Here is a 22,301-nt window from a genome sequence, read left to right on the forward strand (position 1 = left end):
AGAGGCGAGAGACGACACCCTCGCTGACAGCATAGCAAAGGCAGCGGCCCTCAAGCCGTGGAAGAAAGAAGAAAGATACTGACGGCATGAGTCAGTGGCAAAAACTTTGGACATTGACAAAAATTTGGACTTTGATATGCTAAAGACTTTTACAGTTACAAGCCAGCAAGGAAGAAAAGAATAAATGGACTAATATGGGAGCAGCAGAAACAGGACAGTGTGTGGTGAACAGTCAACAGCACTTGCCTACCACAGTTCCTGTATCCCATGATGGCCCAGCTGATGGACGGAAAGACCCACCTAGTAAAGCAGCAATGATGACGACGCTTGAAAGAGGTTGGGCGACTTCTAGGTTCTCTGTAGCTGCTGCATCATTTGTCCGGTTTAGCATGATCTATGCCATGGGTGAGACAGGGCAGAAGTAAATTTGCCACATCACACTTGCCTAGACCACTCTACCCATTTCAGGGATTGCAAATTGACTACGTTCAGCTCCCACTTGTTGGGAAGTATGAATACGTGCTTGTTGTTGTTGATGTCTTTGCAGGTTGGAGGCCGACCCTGTTACCAAGGCAAACAAGTAGGTAACCGCAAAGAAGCTCATGAACGAGGTAAACTGTGAATATGGGGTACCAGAAGTGATTCAGAGTCAGACAGAGGTATAAACTTCGCAGGTGAATGTAACATGTCATGTCTGCTCTGGTGTATCCCAGGCCTTTTACATACTCTACCATCTTTAGAGTAATGGAAAGGTGGAGAGACGTAGTGGCACGCTAAAAAGTAAGATACTTAAAAATGACGCCACTTTGGAAAGACGGTCATCCAATAGCCTTATACGGTGTTAGATATGAACCCAGGGGGGATCATACATTATCTCCCTACGAGATTGTTTGGGCTAGCCCCAAGGCTAGGTCGTTACTATCCTCAGTAGTTACAATTACAATCTGATGTGTTGACTGAGTATGTGATTTCCGTTGTTAAAGAACTAACCAAAGCCTATGCACAGGTGTTCTCTTCCAGACTCAGAGGCAGACACTGGGACACATATCTTGCAGCCTGGGGATTGGGTGTGCGTCAAGAAGTTCCCCAGGAAGCACCCTCTTGAGCCCCGATTTGATGGCCCCTACCAGGTGCTTCTGACTACTGCCACAGCTGTGAAACTAGCCGAAAGACTTACATGGATCCATGCTTCATACTGTAAGAAAGCTTCAGATCCGGGAGACCAGTCTTAGTTGTGCCGAGGACATTATTCTGGTTAGGGCTAGTGAGAGAGGAGGGTGGCAACTGGAGTCCTTAGTCGGAAGAATATGAGGGTATGGTTACCTTCTAGTATAACTCGTCCAATGCTCAAGTAGCCGCATATTCCTTCGACTATTGTATTGTGGTCCCGTGTCTAGGCGCAAGATCCCACCGCAGGCCAGATTTAGCTCAGTCCAGCTGGTTATATGATTCATATACCCGGGGAATACAATATGTTTGCGCCACTGATAACGTCTGGGGAGAAGACTGCCGTTATTGGGGATTAGTGGGATGTAACGCAGGAACAGACTAGTCCTATAAACCGCGAAGTGCCTTAAATAAGAAAGATAAGAGCGCGAAATCCCTAATTAGTCGTATAACCCTCCTTGAGAATAATAAGGACAGCAGGTATTGGAAGGCTGAACTTAGTATGCTGCTTGGTTTTAATGCGGTTTTTACATTAACCATGGGAGATCCAAGCCCGGGGGACGGAGGGACTTATAGTCTGGGGACATACCGGTACGGGAGGACAGATCCCTTAGGGAAGTTTAAAATAAGGGATATGGTAGATGCACCCGAATGGAAGCCTTCACTTAGTCCCGTGCCCATAATTAACCCCCTCCGCCGTAAGATAAAGACCTTGACGAACATGATGATCATAGCCGTCCCTACCTTTGAGGACACCTTGACAGTAGCGACTGGCTACTCTGACCAGAATCTCTGGTTGGAGTTGATGAGGTACAATGCTAACAGGAGCAACAAGTCTAACTGTTGCGTGTGCGGTAGTGCCCTAAATCTCCCTGTAGATGCTGAAGAGTGGTTTATCAGTCTCTTCACGAACATTTCCGCTAATTACACTGTCCGTGAGAAATGGAAGAAGGAATACTCTATAACTACTTAAGTGTTTTGCACCAGAAAGAGTATTACTGACTACCCTGGAAACTACACCTGCCAGGCAAATAGGCAGGGTGGAGGGAGATTTTTGGGGAACTCGCCAACGGGTATTGCTCCTGCTACGGTACGATAGGAGGGGAATGGACACAGAATCAGGTCCAGTCCTTAGGAGACGTTTACTGTCTTTGTGGAGACATGAGGTAGAGGACCCGCCTGGAAGGTAATTGGACAGGGGAGTGTGCCTTAGCAAAAGCCCTTATGCTCCTCCACATCCTGTCAGACAGCATTGAGGATAATGAGGTTACCCCCAATAGTTACTTTATCTCGATCCAACTCAGTCTGTGTTTTGTGGTTATCCTGTCATGTTGGTCTATCCTTGTTTTCCGCATAGGTACGGCGGTTCCTTCCAGTCTTGTCACTAGGTAGTGTAGGGTCAGGGTGAGGCGACCTGGACGTGTTCACCATTAGGACTATCTCCAGGAGGGACATTGGTGTGGGTGAAGTTTAGGGAGTCCCACGCCGTGCGTACCTGTGCACGCTACTAGTATTGTAACATTATACTAGAGCGAGAAGAGAGACCCCTGGTGGTAGTTTTGATCTACATGTGTACATTGACGTCATAGGACAGCCAAGGGGGGTACCTGACGAGTTTTAAAAATTAGAGACCAAGTTAAAACTAGATTCGAGTCCATTTTCCTGATCATTATGGTAAATAAACGTTGACTGGATTAATTATGTTTATTATAATTGGCAGTGGTTTCTAAATTATACTAGAGATGCCTTATAGGGACGAGTCGACCAATAGGACCTACCTCGACTATGACTTTTAAAATAGAATGACCTTAGATATGACTTTAGCTAAAAAGGGGAGTGTCTGTAAGATGATAGGGGAGACTTGTTGTACCTACACCCTAGACGACATGTGACCCGCAGGTAAAGACGCAGTTGCCATTAAGAAGCTGACCGCACTAACTAAAAAGAGCTAACTTTTGGGACCAGTACTCGCCATGGATGAGCGAGTGGTAAAGGATCCTGGCACAGACGGGCGTCGCTGTTGTATGTGAACTGATGGTTATCTTTTCTGTTCTAGTCTGCTGTGTTATCCTCTGTGTCAGAGAGACCTGTGAAACTGATGCTGGAAAAGCCGCTCCCACCATGAGTTTGCTGGATGCATCCCCAGAAGGAGTGGACAAGTCCTACATCCCCTTGAAGACTCTAAAACGAACCTTCAACGCGCTCCAGTTATAGGCTCACGCGCAGAGAACTGTGAAAATTAGATAGAGAGTTAGAGGATAGACATTTTAAGGGGGGATTGTGATAGACATGATGATTAGTTGGTGTAAAATGTCTATCGATTTGCACTAGACGTATTATGTGTGTTTTGTGACTTCAGCCTAATGTGGAACTCTGCTGCATAAGGAAAGAGTTAAATCACAGTGTTATGTTATTGCTTATGTGTTCATCTTGAGTGTTTTCCCAGTCCTCCCCATCCCCCACACAGAATCTTCTTGAACAAAGAGATATGTACTTCCAGTTTCAGTTTTGAGCACGTTTGTGAGACAAAGACTTGCTTATACATTGGACTTGAGAGAAGGTGGGCAGGAAGGAGGGGGGATTCTATATGATCCGACAAATGAGAATCATATATGTTACTGATGTAACCTGTTAAACGCCCATAAAGGGCAGGTGTTATCCTTCTCAATAAAAGGCCCTGTCTGGCTGTTTCTGGGCAGAGAGCCATTTTGGATATGAGGCTGATAGCTTGTGTCTAATTTGCTCCACGATGTGTGCACACGATACAATTCGGAAGCTACAAAATACCCCAAAACCTACTGGAGAAAACTATAATCCAGAACAATACATGTTTGGTGACACCGGACGGAAGACGACTGACTGATCTTTCTGGGAATGTCCTGGGATAGATGTAGAGGTATTCTCATCTGGGGAATCCCGTTCCAAAGCACTGTAAATGCAAATCTAAAGCACTCACCAATGACGTGTGTTTCAGATATGCTCCATTCTCTTCAGAAGCTTTAGTCTTCTTTGCAGTTATTTACTGCTTGCTGCCTCCACTATGGAGTGGAGCTGGCGGTGCTTGTGCACTTCTAGCTCTGTGTGCAATGACCTGCTAGGTGGCCGGGATCTTTGGAGCGTGTGCGCACTACCCTGTGGTTCATCTACCGCTGAACTCTGCTGTTTCTTTGCATAGGGCTCCAGAGATCCCAGCAGATCACTGCAAACAGAGCTAGAAGTGCGCTAGCGCCGGCAACCTATGCTCCATAGCAGAAGTGGTTGGTTTCCCCAGCAGAGAGAAGTAAACAACTGTAAAGAAGACTACAACTTTTCAAGAGACCCCGGCATTTTTGAAACAGACATATAATTGGTGAGGTCTCTGCTGGCAACCCGGTATTTACAAACCTTGGTAAAACGTTGTGGGAAGACTGCAGCGTTTTACCAATACGGCCGTGGGCATGAGGTCTTAGTTTGCAACACATTGGAATGGGATTCCTGAGGTGGGTATACTTTTTCTCACCAGATGATCATGTTCCGTCATCAGACAGCTAAAATGATCAGTTTTAGTTAAATTTCACCAGATAAATCATTTTGTTTGAAATGGTCTGTTTTGACCCCCTTCAGACTGTGTATGGGCACCTTATGTCCATGAACTCTTGCCCAATTATTACTTTGCTTACTACCACCACCTTTTTTTTTGCATTTTTTGCTTCCATTCGAGGAATCTGAGTTTGCCTGGTATGTGTCCTATAGTTTTCTGCCCTGGTTACTGCTGCCCCGTTGCTTACTACCAAAATCAGGAGAGGCAAATCTACTCTTGTATCTCCTTCAAGACCAAAGATTTTTCAGCTTCTTATTTTCGTTTTTTCATTCCCGTCTTCCAAGAGCCATAACTTTTTTATTTTTCCATTGACATAGCCATATGAGCGCTTGTTTGTGCAGGACGAGTTGTATTTTTAATGATACCATTTAATGTCCAGAAAAACCTAAACATTTTTAATGGGGAGAAGTTTTAAAAATATGCAATTGCGCCATTTGGAGGGGAGCTTTAGTTTTTACACTGTTCACTCTAAAACACTGATCTTCGGATCGTTACAATTACAGTGATACCAAATTTATATAGGTGAAAGGGGTTCCGTCATTAGAAAACAAAAATTCCTCCCCCGTCAGTCTTCTTACTGCAGCTTTCCCCCGCTGATCTTCTCCTGCCTCCTGCAGTCCCCCGGGTCACCTCACCACTAGCCGAAGGGATCCACTTCTTCCAGTGACAAAGTGTCAACTCACAGGCAAGTCTTCTTCCTGCACGGCAATGTATGCTATATCACTAGTGACGCAGAATAAAAATGAGAACAATAAAGTTTTACTATTTGTTGAAAAAAAAGTAATGAGTAAAAAAAAAAAAAAAAAAAAAAAAGACCCTTCTACATTTTTACAATAAAACAATCTTAATTATAAACCAGAATTACATATTTGTAACATATCCGTCTGGAATTAGCCTGCATGTGATGAAAATAAAAAACACAACAAAAATAATTTTGGCAATTTTCTGCTCGCGAGAGAAAAAAATAAATCACAGCATGCTCTATTTTCAGGCGGACGGCTACCATTTAAGTCAATGGAAGATGTCCGACCCAGGGCCGATCTATAAGCATCATTGCGGAAAGGTTGTGGGATCCACGTCATCGACTAGCGACGGCGTGACGTAATCTGAACTGCACACAATCGCCGGCACATCTGCAGCACAGATTACGGCCCAATGCCCACAGACGGATTATCGCTGCGGAATCCGTGACCAGACGCCTGCCGCCAATTCTGCAGCAATGTCCGTCCAAAGACATGGCAGGTTAAATGATTCTCCCCTACCCACAAGCGGAAATCAATTGTGATTTTCCGCTGGCGGGGGAGAATCGCTGCATGTTTTATTCATCGCGGAAAATCATGCAGATGGCTTCCATTGCAGTCAATGGAAGCCGTCCGTCCCGTATTACTTCCGCAGTGAGCACAGCAGAAGTAATGCGGGAGTCCACGTCACAGCCCAGCGGCAGGTGCAGCACTGTGCGCCGGCCGAAACACTTACGGCGGATGTGGACAGGTGACTATGAGTCTCTGGGGGGCGCCGGGTCTGGTTTCACTGCAGGATTTCCCAGTCAGAATCTTACCGGGCCGCGGGCAGGAGACCTAAAGACTGCTGCGGGCAGGTATGCAGGGGTCACCGTACGGGCACAGAGTCAGATTCCGCTGCTGGATCCCACAGGCAGAATCCGACCTGGCCTTACAGCGCCGTACGTTGTGTAGTGGCTGTGCTGGTATTGCAGCTCACATCTAGTAATCCGGAGAGATGCATGCGGCTCCTTATTATAGAATGTCCGCACAGCTCTCCTTACAAAAGGGCATCTTTTTTTTTTAAGTAGAGAGGAAAAAAATGAGAACAAAAAGTGTCTGGTTTGTACATGCCATTAACCCGTTCAGTGCCGCACATTAACCTCCCAGCATGCGCACGCCGCACTCCAGCACCTCACAGCTCTGCGGCTCCTTACCGCGGCGGCTCGCTTGGGATGTCGCACCACGTGACTTCGCCGGTCACGTGAGCTGCTGACGTCAGAAGGTCCTTACTGAGAACAGAAACTAGTGTTGTCCTGGAGGTGAGAGCGGCGTCGGCGTCATGTATGGCGGGCCCGGCTCCTCTAGGGGGGGCTCTTGTAGGCTGGGGTGGCTGGAGCTGTTAGAACACATGTGGGGGTATATGTGATGGGGAGGCATGCAGTGGGAGACAGCAGCAGCCATCCAGCCGTTCCCAGCAGTGCTCTGCGGCTCCTATGTTGTAGCCGGGCTCACTGTTATGGCTGGGTATAAGGCAGGTACATTGCTGTGCCCACTATAATAGTGGTGGCATCCTCACTGTGGCGCAGGCTGACGCTGTGCCCACTGTTATAGTGGTGGCATCCTCACTGTGGCGCAGGCTGACGCTGTGCCCGCTGTTATAGTGGTGGCATCCTCACTGTGGCGCAGGCTGACATGGGGGTCGCACCGCATGCACGTTTTTCTCTACTATTTCTTGATAAAAGAGCCTGGAATGTTCCTTTGACGTATTTCCAGCTGCGGTTCTGTGCCGATCGTTTAGCGCATGTTCACACGGCGCTGAGCTGCTGCAGATCTCGCCCTTCCAGTTGAATTCAAATTAAAAGGGTGAAATCTGCAGCTCTGTGTGTGCCCGTCCTGGCCGTGCGCCCGTCGTGCGTTGCTGCATGTAACTTGGCGGGACGATATGTGTCTTTTTAATTTATTGTAGTGTGTGTGTGTGTGTGTGTGTGTGTGTATATATATGTATGTATGTATGTATGTGTATATATATATATATATATATATATATATATATATATATATACACACACACATACACCACCGTTATCACTGATCCCCGTTGGCAGGTAAGACCCCCCCCCCCCCCCCAATCTGTCATGGCTGCTGCTCTTACTGCTTTCCGTTGCATCTGCAGGGTACAAGGTGACAGCTCATCACATTTGGCTCCTCCATCCGGGACCTTCAGGGAGTCCCGGCCCCCGACTTTCTGTACCAGAACTGCGTTTGGAGACAGAAGGCATAAAAAAGTAAGTGAGTCCGAACCCTCCGTACGCTGGTTATTACCATCAGTGGTCAGTGATCGGTGCCATGTTGTACCCGTTACCGCAGTATGGCGATGCCCGGCATAACGGGACGTGTGGCCAGGATCGCTGACTCCATGCACCGCCATTTCAGAACCCGTCCCTAAATAATTTCTTTTTTGTGCCCAATTCCAGATGCCTGTCTTCACAAGGTTAGGCCGGCCTCACATGACTGTGTTGGTGTAGCGTATTCCGCGCGTGGTATATACTGTACCAATCTCCCATGTTACCGCGCACACTAACTGCGGGAAAAAACGTTTTATCATGGCACATATTATACACGCTGAGATGCCACGGGCATCAGCCACGTGTGGCACACAGTGAATTAATGCTGTCAGAGCCCGGCCGCAGTCAGTGTTTACACCAGTAGGAATCACAAGCAGGTACAATTTCCCTTTAGATTTGCAACATATATGGGTTGTTTTTTTTTACATCAGTTTTTTATTTTTACTGACCACTACCTTTTTAGTCCTAAACCCCAGACTTCCCCATAACAGCAGTCACGGGCGCCCCCTTGTGGTGGATGCAGGAGAAAGATGGGGCAATTGGTGATACAACCGATCTGGAATATTTAGGCCTCCTTCTGTGTTAACCTCTTCGGTCTCGAATGACTAAAGGTCCAGGCCAGCTCATCAAAGTTCCTGCGATGTAACCACAAACCGGACGGCCTCTACTCAACCCCAAATGTTTCCATCTTGTAAAGCAACAATGAGCTTAAACTGGGCCTGCAACGCGTCAGTCACTATCCAACCAGTGATACAAGAATTCCCGCTATGCAAGGGAGATTTATCCTGGAACCATCGGGGTCAGTTCTCATCAGCATCGGAGGTTCTATTTAGAATCTCTGTCACGTCCACTAAAATACAGAATTAAATGAATGGCGCTTTTATTTTTTCTCTGTTTCGTCCTGTAAAATGCCATCTGGCTGGAAACTAAATAACCTCATTATAGTCAATGGAGTCCGCTCAGCGCTGGTTTATTCCATCACAAGACGGATCCCTTTGGCCAGTGGGTTACGGTTTCCTGCTTCCCTAAGCAAGCAGAAAAACTGAACCCCTTGGTGCTAATGTCTTATACTCTGCATATATATATATATATATATATATATACATGCAATTTTATTTTTCACTTTCAATGGCTCCTCCTACTTCCAGGAGATGGGGGCGCTATGGGCTCCAGGATGTATCTCAATGCACCAGACTTCAGTCCAGAGGTATTAATACAGAATCGACTTTATTCCATGTCTTGTAAAATTACGTACATTGGAGGCCTAGGAGGATGTGTTTTTATGAGCAATGAAATAAAGCTGATTTTTGTATTGATGCCTTTTATGTTAGGCTGAAAAAATGTACCCCACTCTGGGGGAAAAATTCCTTCCCGAATCCATAATGGCAGGCAGAATAATCCCTGGATCAACATTTGAAAACTCCTACCTGATTCTAAGACCCGGATCAACAACCCCGTTGGTTATTTAATGTCTAATCGCATGCTGCGATTTGTCGTCCGCTGTGATTTTCCGCTTGTGGACAGGGAAGCTGTGACAATTCGCCCGTGGACAGGAGCCCTTAGTCACCTTGGGGTATTTGAACTTCAAGTTACGCCTCCTGGGGTTAAATAACTGTGTGGGAGTGATCCTCACTTGAGGTTGCAGACATCTTTATGATAACAGTGTTCCTTCTGCTGGTAGATAAGATGTTCTGGGGTTTACCACTATACAAGCTTGTTAAGATGACTGTATACTTGATAGAACGCGAACTATAAATACTGGTGCTTTATGTGATTTCTGTATTACACTTTTTTTTTGTTTTTGTGCAGTAAAATGTCCCATCCCAGCAGTATGTCACCGAGTCCTAGCACAGTTGTGAAGCCAGGCGCTTCCAAATCTGGGAAAGCAAAGGGGCTGAAGGACATTCGTATAGATGAAGAGGTGAAGATTGCCGTTAATATTGCACTGGACAGATTCCGTTATAATGACCAAAAAGGTACTGACTCGCATCTGGTATTCTGTGAAACAACACATCTGATGCATTTCATTGCATGAACACCGCATTGTACAGTAAAAGGGATTCATGACTATAGCTAACTCACATACTTTCTCTTTGCACTCATTTTGCTAAATCCATCATTTTCTAGCTATGGATCCTATTGCCCATAAAGTGAGCGATTCTAGTAATGCATATATATTAGAGAATTGATGTGTATGCAGTGTCCAAGTGGGATACCTTACTGGTGTACAGTCACCGGTGTTGTACCTACACTTTAAAGGTGTATGCCATCCAGTAGCATTTATGCCCTGTACTCTTGGTCCTGCATTTGGTGGAGGTAGGGGATAAATGCTTCTGCCTGGAAGAGTGCGTTCACACATGGCTGACTTGCTGCAGATATCACCCTTTTAAGTTAATTTAAATTGAAGGGGTAAAATCTGCAACAAAATCTGGAGCAAATCAGCAGCGTGTGAACAGACCCTTAAAGGGGTTGTCCCGCGAAAGCAAGTGGGGTTCAGCACTTCTGTATGGCCATAATAATGCACTTTGTAATATACATCGTGCATTAATTATGAGCCATACAGAAGTTATTCACTTACCTGCTCCGTTGCTAGCGTCCTCGTCTCCATGGAGCCGTCTAATTTCAGCGTCTAATCGCCCGATTAGACGCGCTTGCGCAGTCCGGTCTTCTCCCTTCTGAATGGGTCCGCTCGTGCTGGAGAGCTGCTCCTCGTAGCTCCGCCCCGTCACGTGTGCCGATTCCAGCCAATCAGGAGGCTGGAATCGGCAATGGAACGCACAGAGCCCATGGTGCACCATGGGAGAAGACCTGCGGTCCACCGTGGGTGAAGATCCCGGCGGCCATCTTCGCAAGGTAAGTAAGAAGTCACCGGAGCGCGGGGATTCGGGTAAGTACTATCCGTTTTTTTTTTTTTTTTTTTAAACCCCTGCATCGGGTTTGTCTCACGCCGAACGGGGGGGCTATTGAAAAAAAAACAAAAAAACGTTTCGGCGCGGGACATCCCCTTTAAGATTCAAACCACTCGGTCAATGATCAGTAGTAGTGGGAGCAATATATTGACTGCATGATTCCTGAGAGCAGTCGAGCATTGACGACAAGTAATGTACCCTGTTAGTAGCATCTGTTAGAATACCTTTATGTAAAATGAATCGTAGTTAAAGGGGTCTTCTGGGCAAATGCTACTGATGAAATATCTTCAGGATAGGTAATCAATAGTTTTATAGCCAGGGATCTGCTGCTTGGGATCCTCGAAGAGCAGCGGATCACCGGACTAGCTGTCACTGCAGCTGGTTTGGACTTCCTCTTCTGAGTCGGATCAGGGAGTCTAAATGGCTTTCCTCCATTAAGGTCAGAGCCTGAATTGTAGTAGGCGGCTTCATTCCCATCGATTTCAGTGGGAGCTGCCTATTACACTTTCTGCTCCAACCCAGAGGACGACGTCTGGCCCAGCTGTGCTGATTGCAGGCTGGGCGATCAGGTGAGCGGCGGATCCCCGGTGATCAATTATTGATGACCTTTCTTGAGACTATGTCATCACTAGTAGTTGTCTGAAAAACCCCTCCAAATATTTTAAAACGAGTTTCAATTAACACACAACGTTTTTGATGTTTAAGAGATGGAATTCCCTTCTTCTCTGACCAGCACCGAAAGAGCATTTATCCATCGTCTTGCCCAGTCGCTTGGACTGATATCCAAGAGCAAAGGGTAAGTTACTGGATTTACTTCTGGAAATAATTTTTTTTGTAACTCAACAGCCTATACAACCTCCAAATCACCATGCCTTCCATCACACTATCCTGTACTGAAACTATTGTTTCAGTGGTGACTGTCACAGTTTCGTGGGAAGTCTTACCTCACTCAGAGCAGAAGCAAAGGGATCACAAGCCACTGGTGTACTTTGACATATTCCCCATAGTCATTCTGTACTCTTCCTTTTAACAACAAACCTAGAGAACGGTTTCCATCAATGGATGCATATATTTACATGGGATATTTCTGGTGAGAAATGCCATTAATTGTAATGAGCTATTTTGGACACAGTTGTCCAGGGAGGTCTAGTGGAGCTGTGAGAAGTGTTCCTGCTGTCCTGCATACACATAGTAAAGTTGTGCAGCTATCACAAATGTTCATATGCCTAATGTAGACTAGTTTTGGAGTGTATGTAATAATCCTCTTTATTCCTATAGCGCCAACATATTTTGCAGCACTTTACAAATCAGAAGCTACATATACGGACAAAAATGACGTGTGTGTGTGTGTGTGTGTGTGTTTATTTATATATATATATATAATATATATATATAAAATTAGTATTAAACAGTGAGGGTCCTGCTTGCAAGAACTTACAATCTTTGAGGAAATGGGGAGTGACAAACAAGATAAGTGCTTGTTCGGTACAATAGTCCAGCCATTGTTTATATAGGGTGGTATAAGTAAACCTGTATGAGCCAGTTGCCAGCTAGATGAGATGACGGTTGTCTAAACGACTGCACGAGTGCTGATGTCATCGCTAGGTTGTTGGCGCTTGTACAGTGTTTTTAGACAGACAGATCACCTTTTCAATGGGAACCCTCGCATCGCAATGTTTTTGCTGGCCCCATTGAAAACAATAAGCGAGGCGTTCCAAGGGAACACCAAAAGGTAGGACATGCCATGATCTTTTACTGCTATGCGATGCGGGGAAATATCACTTGTATATATGACCCCATTCGTGCAAAATTTGTGTGTCTCACAACGCACAAATCTTGCAGGATTTTCTCAGCCGTGTAAAAGCGGCCTTAGGGCTATCCTTCTTGCAACATGTATTTTTAAATACAAAACAATATCAGAAAATGATTACCAATTGGTAAGTAAATAGGACGTCATACATGTGCCATAATAGTGTTTCCCAATCAGTGGCCCAATAGCCATATGTGGCACATCGACTGTTGGCAGCTACCAATGTTAGCTTTACACTAGGTATATCACCATGTATATCAGAGCACTACTAGAACATGGCTTTTGAGCTAATGCTTAGTGTGGCACAATATCATCTGCTGTATTTGAAAGGGTCTGGTGATATTTATGATGTTGGGCATCTTTGTTTGTCCTGGTGACCGGATCTGGAAAATAAAGTGAATATAGATCTGATATTTTTTTAATTGTTTTAATGGCGTGAATAAGCTAATCTGTAAAATCTGTGTGATACAACATTCTGTTGATGCAGATCTACTTTCATGGTTTGTTTTCAGAAAAGGCACTAATAGATATTTAACAATAAGGAAGAAGGATGGCGCTGAAGCCTGCAGAGCTCATATGTCCTGCTGCTTGGTACAGAATGCAAAACATGCCATGCGGAGCCTCATTCAGCGCTTTCCTGTGACCAATAAGGAAAGGACTGAGCTGCTTCCAAAGACAGAGCGGGGTAATATATTTGCACTGGAAGCTGGTGAGTATTTTTAACCAGGTAATTCACTTTAGCAGAATGGTGCCCCTGAAGCTAATGCTGTGGTGGGATGCTTGCTCCAGATGGCGACCAACATGGTCACCAAGGCCACTAGCTTATGGCAAATGGCAACAAGATTTTTCAATCCTCTTACTATTTGCGAGTAACATGGCTACTGGGCTATTTGAAAGAAAAACTCATTCTGACACGCTGAGCTGTCATTGTCCCTCGTATCACTACTAGGGGTGACCATCACACCAGCAGTGGGAGCAGTGTGCAGCTCCATAGCAAATGCAAGGTTGAGGCGCTCGCCCTTAGGTCTCCAGGGCTATCGTTGATGCCTAAATCTTGGATTCTACTCCATAGCCGTCCAGTTTTGTTGCTCACAAAACCACTGCAAAATGAGGTGACGGTGGGTGGGTGTCAAAGGCTGTAGATGTAATGGGTACCGTAAGACCGAATGTCTTTCAGTCAAGCGCCTGAAAATGGTTTCAACAGACACAGGAGCCTGTAATGATGGTGCCATCTGTCTCTGGAGGACGGATAATAAAACAATTGGAGTGGCTTGTGCTTCTTAGATGATCCTTTTTACTGGTGGTCTGTCAAGTGTGTCCTGAGCCCGGTCACCTTGTGTGTGTGCTCTCACGCACCCAATGGTCTTAACCCCTCCTAACAGTCTGGATACAATGGCCCAGGTGGTTGGCAATTTGTCGATTTGGCCATCTAGCTTCTCACATTACAATAGTGCGCCCCCTCTCAAACTCTAATTTAGTGGTCAACAAGCTCTACACAAGCAGCAAAAGAGGTCTACTACACATAAAGGAGCCTCTGAGAGCCTTTTTATAGGCCAATGGTGGGACCATTTTTAGGGCCTTGGGTATCAAGACCGTTCATCTAATCACGCCACAATTCTAATCATTTGCATATCTGCCTGAGTTGTAACTACATGCTGAATTTTTCCGCTACTCCTCCTAGGTGCTTTTTTTTTTTTTAACAATGAGTGTATTATTGATGACCTATTCTTAGTATAGGTCATCAATAGAAGATCCGCGGGGGTCCGCTGCTAGGGACCCTAGCTGCTCAACTGATTGAGTTCCAGCTGTCAGCACCACAATATGTGGTTACAGAGCTGAAGCAGTTAGCTCCAACCCCTGTGTATTGATTGCTACTCGTAATTGCAGATGCAGCTCTCGTTGAAATCAAATATTTATCTGGAAAACCCCTTTTAATTTTATTTGTATTTAAATTTATTGACTAAAAAATGTTATTTGGCTTCTAAATGTATCCGCGTAGGAGCCGATCTCCTAGGACATTTATTTTAGTAGGTAGCACTTTCCTCTTCTGTAAGCTGTGTTAGGAGATGTGAATAGGATGGAGTGTACCAATTGTATTTATATTAACCAGGATTATTTCTCCTGTGTATTTCTATATTTGGTGATGCACACTTTGACATTGGAATTTGGTTCAGGACCATGTCTGTTGAAAAATTAATAAATTTAGGTTTAATTACTTAAATTTTAATTTGTAGAAAGTCGTGAGATGAGCAAAACCAGTGGACGGCTAAGCAATGGCATTCCCCAAGTCCCAGTGAAGAGGGGCGATTCTGACTTTGACACTTTCCGACAGTCTTTGCCAGTATTCGAAAAGCATGAGGAAATTGTTCAGATTATTAAGGATAATAAAGTTGTTTTGATTGTTGGAGAAACGGGATCAGGAAAAACCACTCAGGTAAGTACCTGTGACCTGACTCTTTCAATGAAAAATTGGAATGAAGTTGATGATCTTCATGTACGTGTGCTGCAATAATCAGCATCTGTGTAGAAAGATAGCTTGTATGTGTGTTTTTTTTTTATTTTTATTTTTTTTAAGTTTAATAGCTGCTAAACTGATTTTGCTTGTTTCTTGGCACTGCACGGTAAGTTGTACTGAAAAGCACATTCAGTATGTCTTGGCCAGATGGTCGGGACGATGGTTTAAGTCACTGGAAGCCATCCAAAACGCAGTCCTTCTGCAATTAAATTGCGGACAGCCCATGGATTCCTGGGGAAAGCAGGAGTTAAAAAATAGAATAAAATACTCCACACACCAGAAGAGAGAAGACTCGGACAGGTTACACAGGCGCTGTGGGCAGGATCTGATTCTGCTGCGGGCTCCCACATGCAGAATCTGATCCGCCCGTGGACATGAGGCCTAAGAAACAAAATGTTATTTAAAAAAAAAAAAAAAAAGCGAAACAGAATTGTTAAAATAAATGCAATTGTTCGTGTTAGAGGTACGGAGATAACACCACTAATCTTATATTTTACATATTGTATCTCTTACACAGTAATCATTTGTTCTTTTTGTCGTTGAATGAGTGCTTTCTTAAAGGGATTATGTCCTCTACTATAATAAGCTATAGTATTCAACTATACACTATACTTAAGATGACGGGGAGTCTGGGAAGCTGAGTTTCATACTTGCCCAGTTCCCTATTTCTGCAGTGTTCCCTGGTGAAGTCGGCACGCACAGCAGCTCAACTTTTTTTAGAGGGCTGTGCATGCGCACTCCCATTCATCTCTTACAAATAAAATGCAGGTACTTCTATAAATCACGCAAAGCAGGTACATATATGTTTTCTTAAAACCATGTACATATTTTGAATTGCAGAATTTAATTAGAGTTTCACTATATTATACACACTGATAAGTTTGTTTTTTTGGGGGTTTTTTTGCCCTTAAGATTCCTCAATTCATCCTGGACGACTGCTACAAAAATGGGATCGCTTGTCGACTCTTCTGCACACAACCAAGGCGCTTGGCTGCAATTGCTGTTGCTGAAAGAGTTGCTGCTGAAAGAGGAGAAAAGATTGGTCAAACTATCGGTTACCAGATTCGTCTAGAGAGCCGGTATATGTTTTGCTTTAAAACCAAAACCATAAGTGTTACTGCAGGATTATGCAATGTTTTATTTACGCACGAGCATCTGCCGTATATGAATGTGTTCCTACATGGGGAGCGGCACATGTCACAGAGGTCTAGCAATTTGGGATCTCGGCTGCTGTATAGTTTGTATACGCTGTCAAATAACATCTTTGGTTCCTGGACTCCTGTAGGTTACAGTAAGTTATTGCGCTCATGTAAAACCTTAGGTTGTTTAGATAAGAAAAATGTCTTAAAAGTTGCTGGAGCCCTGGTGCTGAGACCTTCCCTAATGTCAGAAGTGCTCATGCGAGCACTGTTTCTGCTAGTGAGTTGAAGGCTGGCTAACTACGGTAGCAGAAACTGTGCTCAGATGAGCACTTCTTCGGTTCAGTGATCCGTGAGGGGTTTGCACCTGGACTCTCAACTATCAAAATGTCTGACATGTCTCTGTGATGTATTATAGAAGAGTGTTGTCATTTAAAAAAAAAAAAACAAAAAAAAAAATCTACACTTTTTAAAGGGGTTATCCCGTATCGGCAAGTGATCCCGTCCACAGGGTAGGCAATAACTTTATGATTATGGGGAATCCCAAGATTTTGTCCCCAGCGTGTCTCAACTAGGTGTCCCTCTAATAGAACTGCCAGAGATAGCCATGCTCTTGAACTTGGTAGGGTCTCAGCAGTTAGACTGCTACTGATCAACAAGTTCTCGAACTTGCTGAGATGGGACCAGCCCTTTAAAAGTTACTACTTGCATGTATCCTTTATCTTACCTGCATCATTTGGGAACACCGGAAGACCTTGGGTATAACTACTGCCACTGCGATGTGGACACTAAGCAAAAAATGTTAGCTTCTACCAGCTATATCCATCCTGCAGGCATAGAGCTAATTAGTGTGTTTTTTGTTTTTTTTTAATTGAGAGTAACAGAACATATCAAATTATATTACTCAGTGACAACCTGAGGGTGCATTCACACGAACGTATATTGGCTCGGTTTTCACGCCGAGCCGATATACATTGTCCTTGGGTGCAGAGGGGGGAGGATGGAAGAGCCAGGGCCAGGAACTGTGCTCCCGCCCCCTCTCTGCCTCCTCTTCGCCCCTCTGCACTATTTGCAATGAGAGGAGGCAGGACGGGGGCAGGGCTAAGGTCCGGGAATTAGCCCCGCCCCCGTCCCGGCTCTCCCCATTGCAAATAGTGCAGAGGGGCGGAGAGGGGGCGGGAGCTCAGTTCCTGGCCCTGGCTCTTCCATCCTCCCCCCCCCCCCCTTCCCCTCTGCACACGAGGACAACGTATATCGGCTCGGCGTGAAAACCGAGCCGATATACGTTCGTGTGAATGCACCCTGAGTGTAACATGTTCTGGTATACAAATCTGCTTCAATTACTTAAAATAGTATACATTGTATAACGTGGCGTATTTGAAACGATAGTTCGCAGAGTACATGATATGATCATTATACCTGTGAAGGGGTAAATGGCATCTGGATGGGTCAAAAACTTCATTTTGGTCCACCAATTGTTGGGATGCGTTTTCGTGTGGGTTGTGGTTGATGAGCCGCACAAAGTTCCCCAGATTAAGTGAAGTTTATCTGGGCACGTTTTCTATTTTTATATACTTTATCTTCATGTGGAAGAATAGAATTTACTAGATTACGCCATTGGGGGAGCGTTGGGGGTCTTCTATTCATCCAGCGAAATGCTACAGTCTTACGGGCCAGAAACAGCACCTCACCAAGAGAAATGCGGATATGGAACTGCCACTGCTCTTCCTCCAGTATACCTAGCTAGATCAGTTTTAGCTTGCTCTGTATCCCACCGGCCATGGGGTCACCTGAGATTACTACCTGCTTTTTTCCCTCCTTCCAGTTCCAGCGTTCTCTCACCACTAAGTGATAGTTGCTGAGGAGGTGACCCGGCTGGTGCAACCTCCAACCCTACTCCACTTCTCACCCTAGGACTCTCCCTTCTCCTCCAAATCTACTCACAGCAGCCATCCCTCTCTGATAGGATAGGAAGGATTGATATGTGGTCCAAAATCGCCCTATGCAGCCAACCTCCGTCGGCAGCATCCCAGGTGAGCTCAGAGCAGCTCTTCAGTCATTCATAGGATTGCTCTTTTCTTGCCTTGGACCAGGTACGCTCTGCCTGAGGTGTGCGATACCCTCTTCCTTCTCTAGTACATATAGATTAGGAAAGCCCCCAAACAGGGACCTACAGATACTCCCTTGTGGTCAGTTAGGCTTCTGCAGACTCCTCACTTCTCCTCAGCCCTTGACTCTCCTCAGAGTATATTGGACTGTACTTTGGTAAACATTACTGCCTCCATATCAGCTGGAGAGGTAGTACGCTGCACATAGAATGTCCTTGACTAAGGGCTGCATGTATCTTTTTGGTCCTAACGCTTACAGTAATCCCTTATCAATCAGGTATGCTAAACTATTATTACGATGCATCAGAGAAGGCACTATGGTGTCTCTGGCTCTCTTCTGAAGCACGTTTATTGAATGCATCTTATAGTAAATATGACGTAGGCTGATCACATGCTCGTTTCGCCCCCTCAGCATCCAATCCAATTACAATAGGCATTTTACAGTGAATTATAGTAAGGCTATTGTGTGTATTAAGCATTTCATAAGGAATTTCTTACTGGTAATGTAACAATTAAAGTTAGTAATGTAACTTTGAGAAAATACCATTTTATTCAATATCTAAGAACACCTTTTGGGAACAATTCCAGTGCATCTGGGGTATAGGAGCTACCCTTTGTTTAAAGACAAAGAATGACTCCTCACACCTTGAGCCTTGTGATAAGACACAATGCAAGGGACATCCAGACCCAAAGAATACTATTAGAAACTAAATGTAACTACTGCTGACCCACTGCTTTATTAAAGAGACAAAATGGCTGAAGGAATGCCATTAATTGATTGATTGCTTTCACATAACCGTTAATCTTCAACTCTCTTGAACCCTTCATTCTAGAAGTGGCTACCTGGATGATCAACAACCAATCAGCTCAGAGGGCAAGCTCCCCCCCCCCCCCACACACCTCCTCCCCCATTCTTTCTTGAGAAGTTATGAGTAGCCAGCTGTTTTTCAACTTTGATTCAACCCCAGCCTGGTTTGCCTGGGCTACTAGCAAAGGAGGAACAATCCTGTATTTTGCAGTAGATGAGTAAATGTCTGTCGGCACTCGGAAGGAACAGAATTCAACCTTCAAGAAGAAGGCAAATGATGGAGCAATGGTGGCTCATACTGTGTGTACATTCTAGCCCACTTTTTTGGGGGACATGGTTCAGTGCAGGGAGATTATTCAAGAATCCGTGCAACATAATCCGCCCTACTTCCCCCAGTGGTCTTCTCTTCTTCCAATTGTTCATACTATTTCCTTACACAACCTTGTTTCAGTGGGATGTACCTCTTGAACGACAAGTGTCATTACTCTTCCCTATAGATGCAATTCCACTACAGCGGTTCCGCTCCATGGCAAGATCTCTGGCTGTGTCAGCAGTAAAGCAGTTGTCAAGCTACACATTTGTTTTGAGTTAAAAACAATACATTACTTCACATCCACTGGTGACTCTCTTGGTTATATGGGTTTGCAGGTGGCATTGTGTTGACCGCACTCATTTACTTTTTTTCCCTCCCTTTTGAGGACTGCTTTCGAATGTCCCAAGGTCTTGTGTCCTCCAATGATACAGACTAGAAAATGGGATTTTTGTTACTTGCGTAAAATCCATTTTTCGTCTCGTTCATTGGAGGGCACAGCACTCACCCCCACATTTATTTTCCTTTTTGGTCTTCTCCGAAGATTTTCTCAATTTTCCTATTATGGTCTGTATTTGACGTGTTTATTTGTGTTTTCTCCTACTGCTCTTCTACAAACCGATTTAGCTCAATGCCTGCAGGAAGGGTATAACTGGTTGGAGGAGCTAACCCTTTTTTTTTTGCTTAGTGTCGGCCTCCGAGTGGCAGTAGCTATACACAAGGTCTTGCTATGTCCTTCAGTGAACAAGATGAGAAATGCATTTTATGGTAAGTAACAAAAATCCAGTTGTTGCTATCTGTGCACAGTACTACTACACCATACTCATCTATACTATACTCGCTTATATTATCTATGGATACAATATGATTCAAATGGGTTCATGAAAAAGGATTTCATTGTTTTGCGCTTAAAAAAAAAATAAAATAAATTGTACTGTGTTTCTAATAGGGTTTCTCCGAAGACGCTCCTCACCTTTTGCACTAATGGAGTTCTTTTGCGTACACTAATGGCTGGAGATACCACACTGTCGGCTGTAACTCATGTTATTGTGGTAAGATATACTATGTATCTACAATTTCATTGCCTTTTGGATAATGTTGAGAGGTTGTAAGCAGGGAGGATGGTATAAGGTCTCTTTAAAACTTACTTCCAATTATAAAAATGTGTAAGTTCCATCAGTAGCTAGAAAAAAGGGTCTACGATTCTCTTTCTCTGGCTTCATTCCATTGACTTTATTCAGAAGAGGTGAAGAGAGACTGCAATGCTACCCCTTTTCATAATAGTCCGACTACCCTTTAAATTTAAAGGGGTTTTCCAGGGCTGGGACACACCAGGGTCGGAGCAGAAGCTGTACTCCAACCCATGTGTAGTGGTTAGCGTTAGTAATTGCTAGCGCAGCTCCCATTGATTTCAAGTTGTGACTTAAATTACGACTGCCGGCCACTACACTGACCAGAGCAGTACTGACAACAGGCGTTGTGTAGAAAACCCCTTTTAACTTAGATCAATTTGTTTCCGGAACTTGCATTGTACTAGTATAGAGGAATAATTATATTTTAAGAAATTAAAAGGTAACTGATAAACACAACACAAAATTTACAAATTTTTACAAAAATGTGCACATTCAAAACAAATGGTAAGCGGGCTGTTATAATAAGGGTTAGTACAAGTCTTTAGTAAGTGTTTTGGCTATCACAGTGGACCATTGTCAGGTGCTAAAATGACTGCCTAGTTAGACTAAACGATGCAGCGGCAGACCAATGATTTTCAAGTCTGCAAGAAAGATCCAATCAGTGATTTATTGCTGAACGTTCCTTCACTGCATGCATTTACACCTAACAATTATCGTGCAAACCATTCAATCTAATGAGCAGTTTGCATGAGAATCGTAGCCATGTGAAAGGACATTAAGGTTCTGCGTACACTTCTTCTGTCACACGTACATGTTGGAAGCATTCCCCCAACATATGCTATTGTACAGGCATATCTTTTTTTTTTTTTTTTTAGCTGCCTAAAGTAAAAGAATAAGAAAGTGCAGCCAGCACATACCAACTCAGTGAATGCCAAAAATATACTATTTTTGGATGAATCGGGGTGGCTATGTTTGACTGTTCAAGAACAATTAGGACAGTGCTTTGAAATTAAGATATGGCTCACCTGGTGCGGACCTCTCGAAGATATACAGGCTGCCACACTGCTGTCCTTGATTCGCCTCCAAGACCATATAATAATGGTCCACTCTACCACTTAATCTCAAATGGCATCCGTAGGGGCGAAGAGGAGAGCATAAAAGGGGAAACCCAAGGTACACTGGTACTTCGGTCACAGAGGCAGGAAAAACAATTGGCAAGTGTGCAAGTGAGTATGTAGAGGAAAATCTGAATGTCGCTTGGTTGAAGAGTTCGCAATCCATAGGTGAGCTCCCCCTCCAGTATCAATGCTAGCTTAAAAATTACTACAGTGTTGTCTAGGCAGTAGTTTGAAGTACATAGTGTATATAGATGAATCTAACTTATTTAGAGAGAATACTGCACAACCAGTACAGGATAGTGCAACGCATTTCGGAAGACTGATGGATAGAATAACGTCTCCTTTTTCAAGCACAAAGCATCATGGAGTGAAAACATGTTACCAGTGGATATAAATATAGTGAATGACCAGAGGTTCATGCACATCATTCCAACATACCACACACGTTCATGCTCCAGCAGGCCTGTGTGTGCTCTGCTGTATGACTGGAATATTATGGTCTCTGGGAGTGTACACTCGCACGCCGCGGGATCGCAAATACATGCGCTTGTTTATCATGCAATTCCCACACACAAATGTGATCGGAATTGTGTAAGGCAATGTTATTGCCTGTGAATTACCACACTCGTAATTCACT

At 44.4% G+C, this 22,301-nt stretch overlaps 1 protein-coding gene across 2 annotated transcripts in view; it reads left to right on the forward strand.

The window, feature by feature from the left end:
* The first annotated feature begins 6,761 nt into the window (after positions 1-6,761).
* YTHDC2 (YTH N6-methyladenosine RNA binding protein C2) overlaps positions 6,762-22,301 on the forward strand; it is an 88,036-nt gene continuing 72,496 nt past the window's right edge. For both annotated transcript variants that reach the window (XM_066603075.1, XM_066603076.1), the window contains exons 1-8: positions 6,762-6,788; positions 7,643-7,754; positions 9,624-9,790; positions 11,429-11,519; positions 13,046-13,242; positions 14,768-14,967; positions 15,961-16,127; positions 20,363-20,465. In XM_066603075.1, coding sequence (XP_066459172.1) covers positions 9,628-9,790; positions 11,429-11,519; positions 13,046-13,242; positions 14,768-14,967; positions 15,961-16,127; positions 20,363-20,465 — 921 coding nt within the window. In that variant the 5' untranslated portion in view covers positions 6,762-6,788; positions 7,643-7,754; positions 9,624-9,627. The remainder of the gene's footprint in view (positions 6,789-7,642; positions 7,755-9,623; positions 9,791-11,428; positions 11,520-13,045; positions 13,243-14,767; positions 14,968-15,960; positions 16,128-20,362; positions 20,466-22,301) is intronic.

Source organism: Eleutherodactylus coqui, chromosome 5 (genome assembly GCF_035609145.1).
Source record: "Eleutherodactylus coqui strain aEleCoq1 chromosome 5, aEleCoq1.hap1, whole genome shotgun sequence".
In the NCBI taxonomy this organism is placed as follows: domain Eukaryota; kingdom Metazoa; phylum Chordata; class Amphibia; order Anura; family Eleutherodactylidae; genus Eleutherodactylus; species Eleutherodactylus coqui.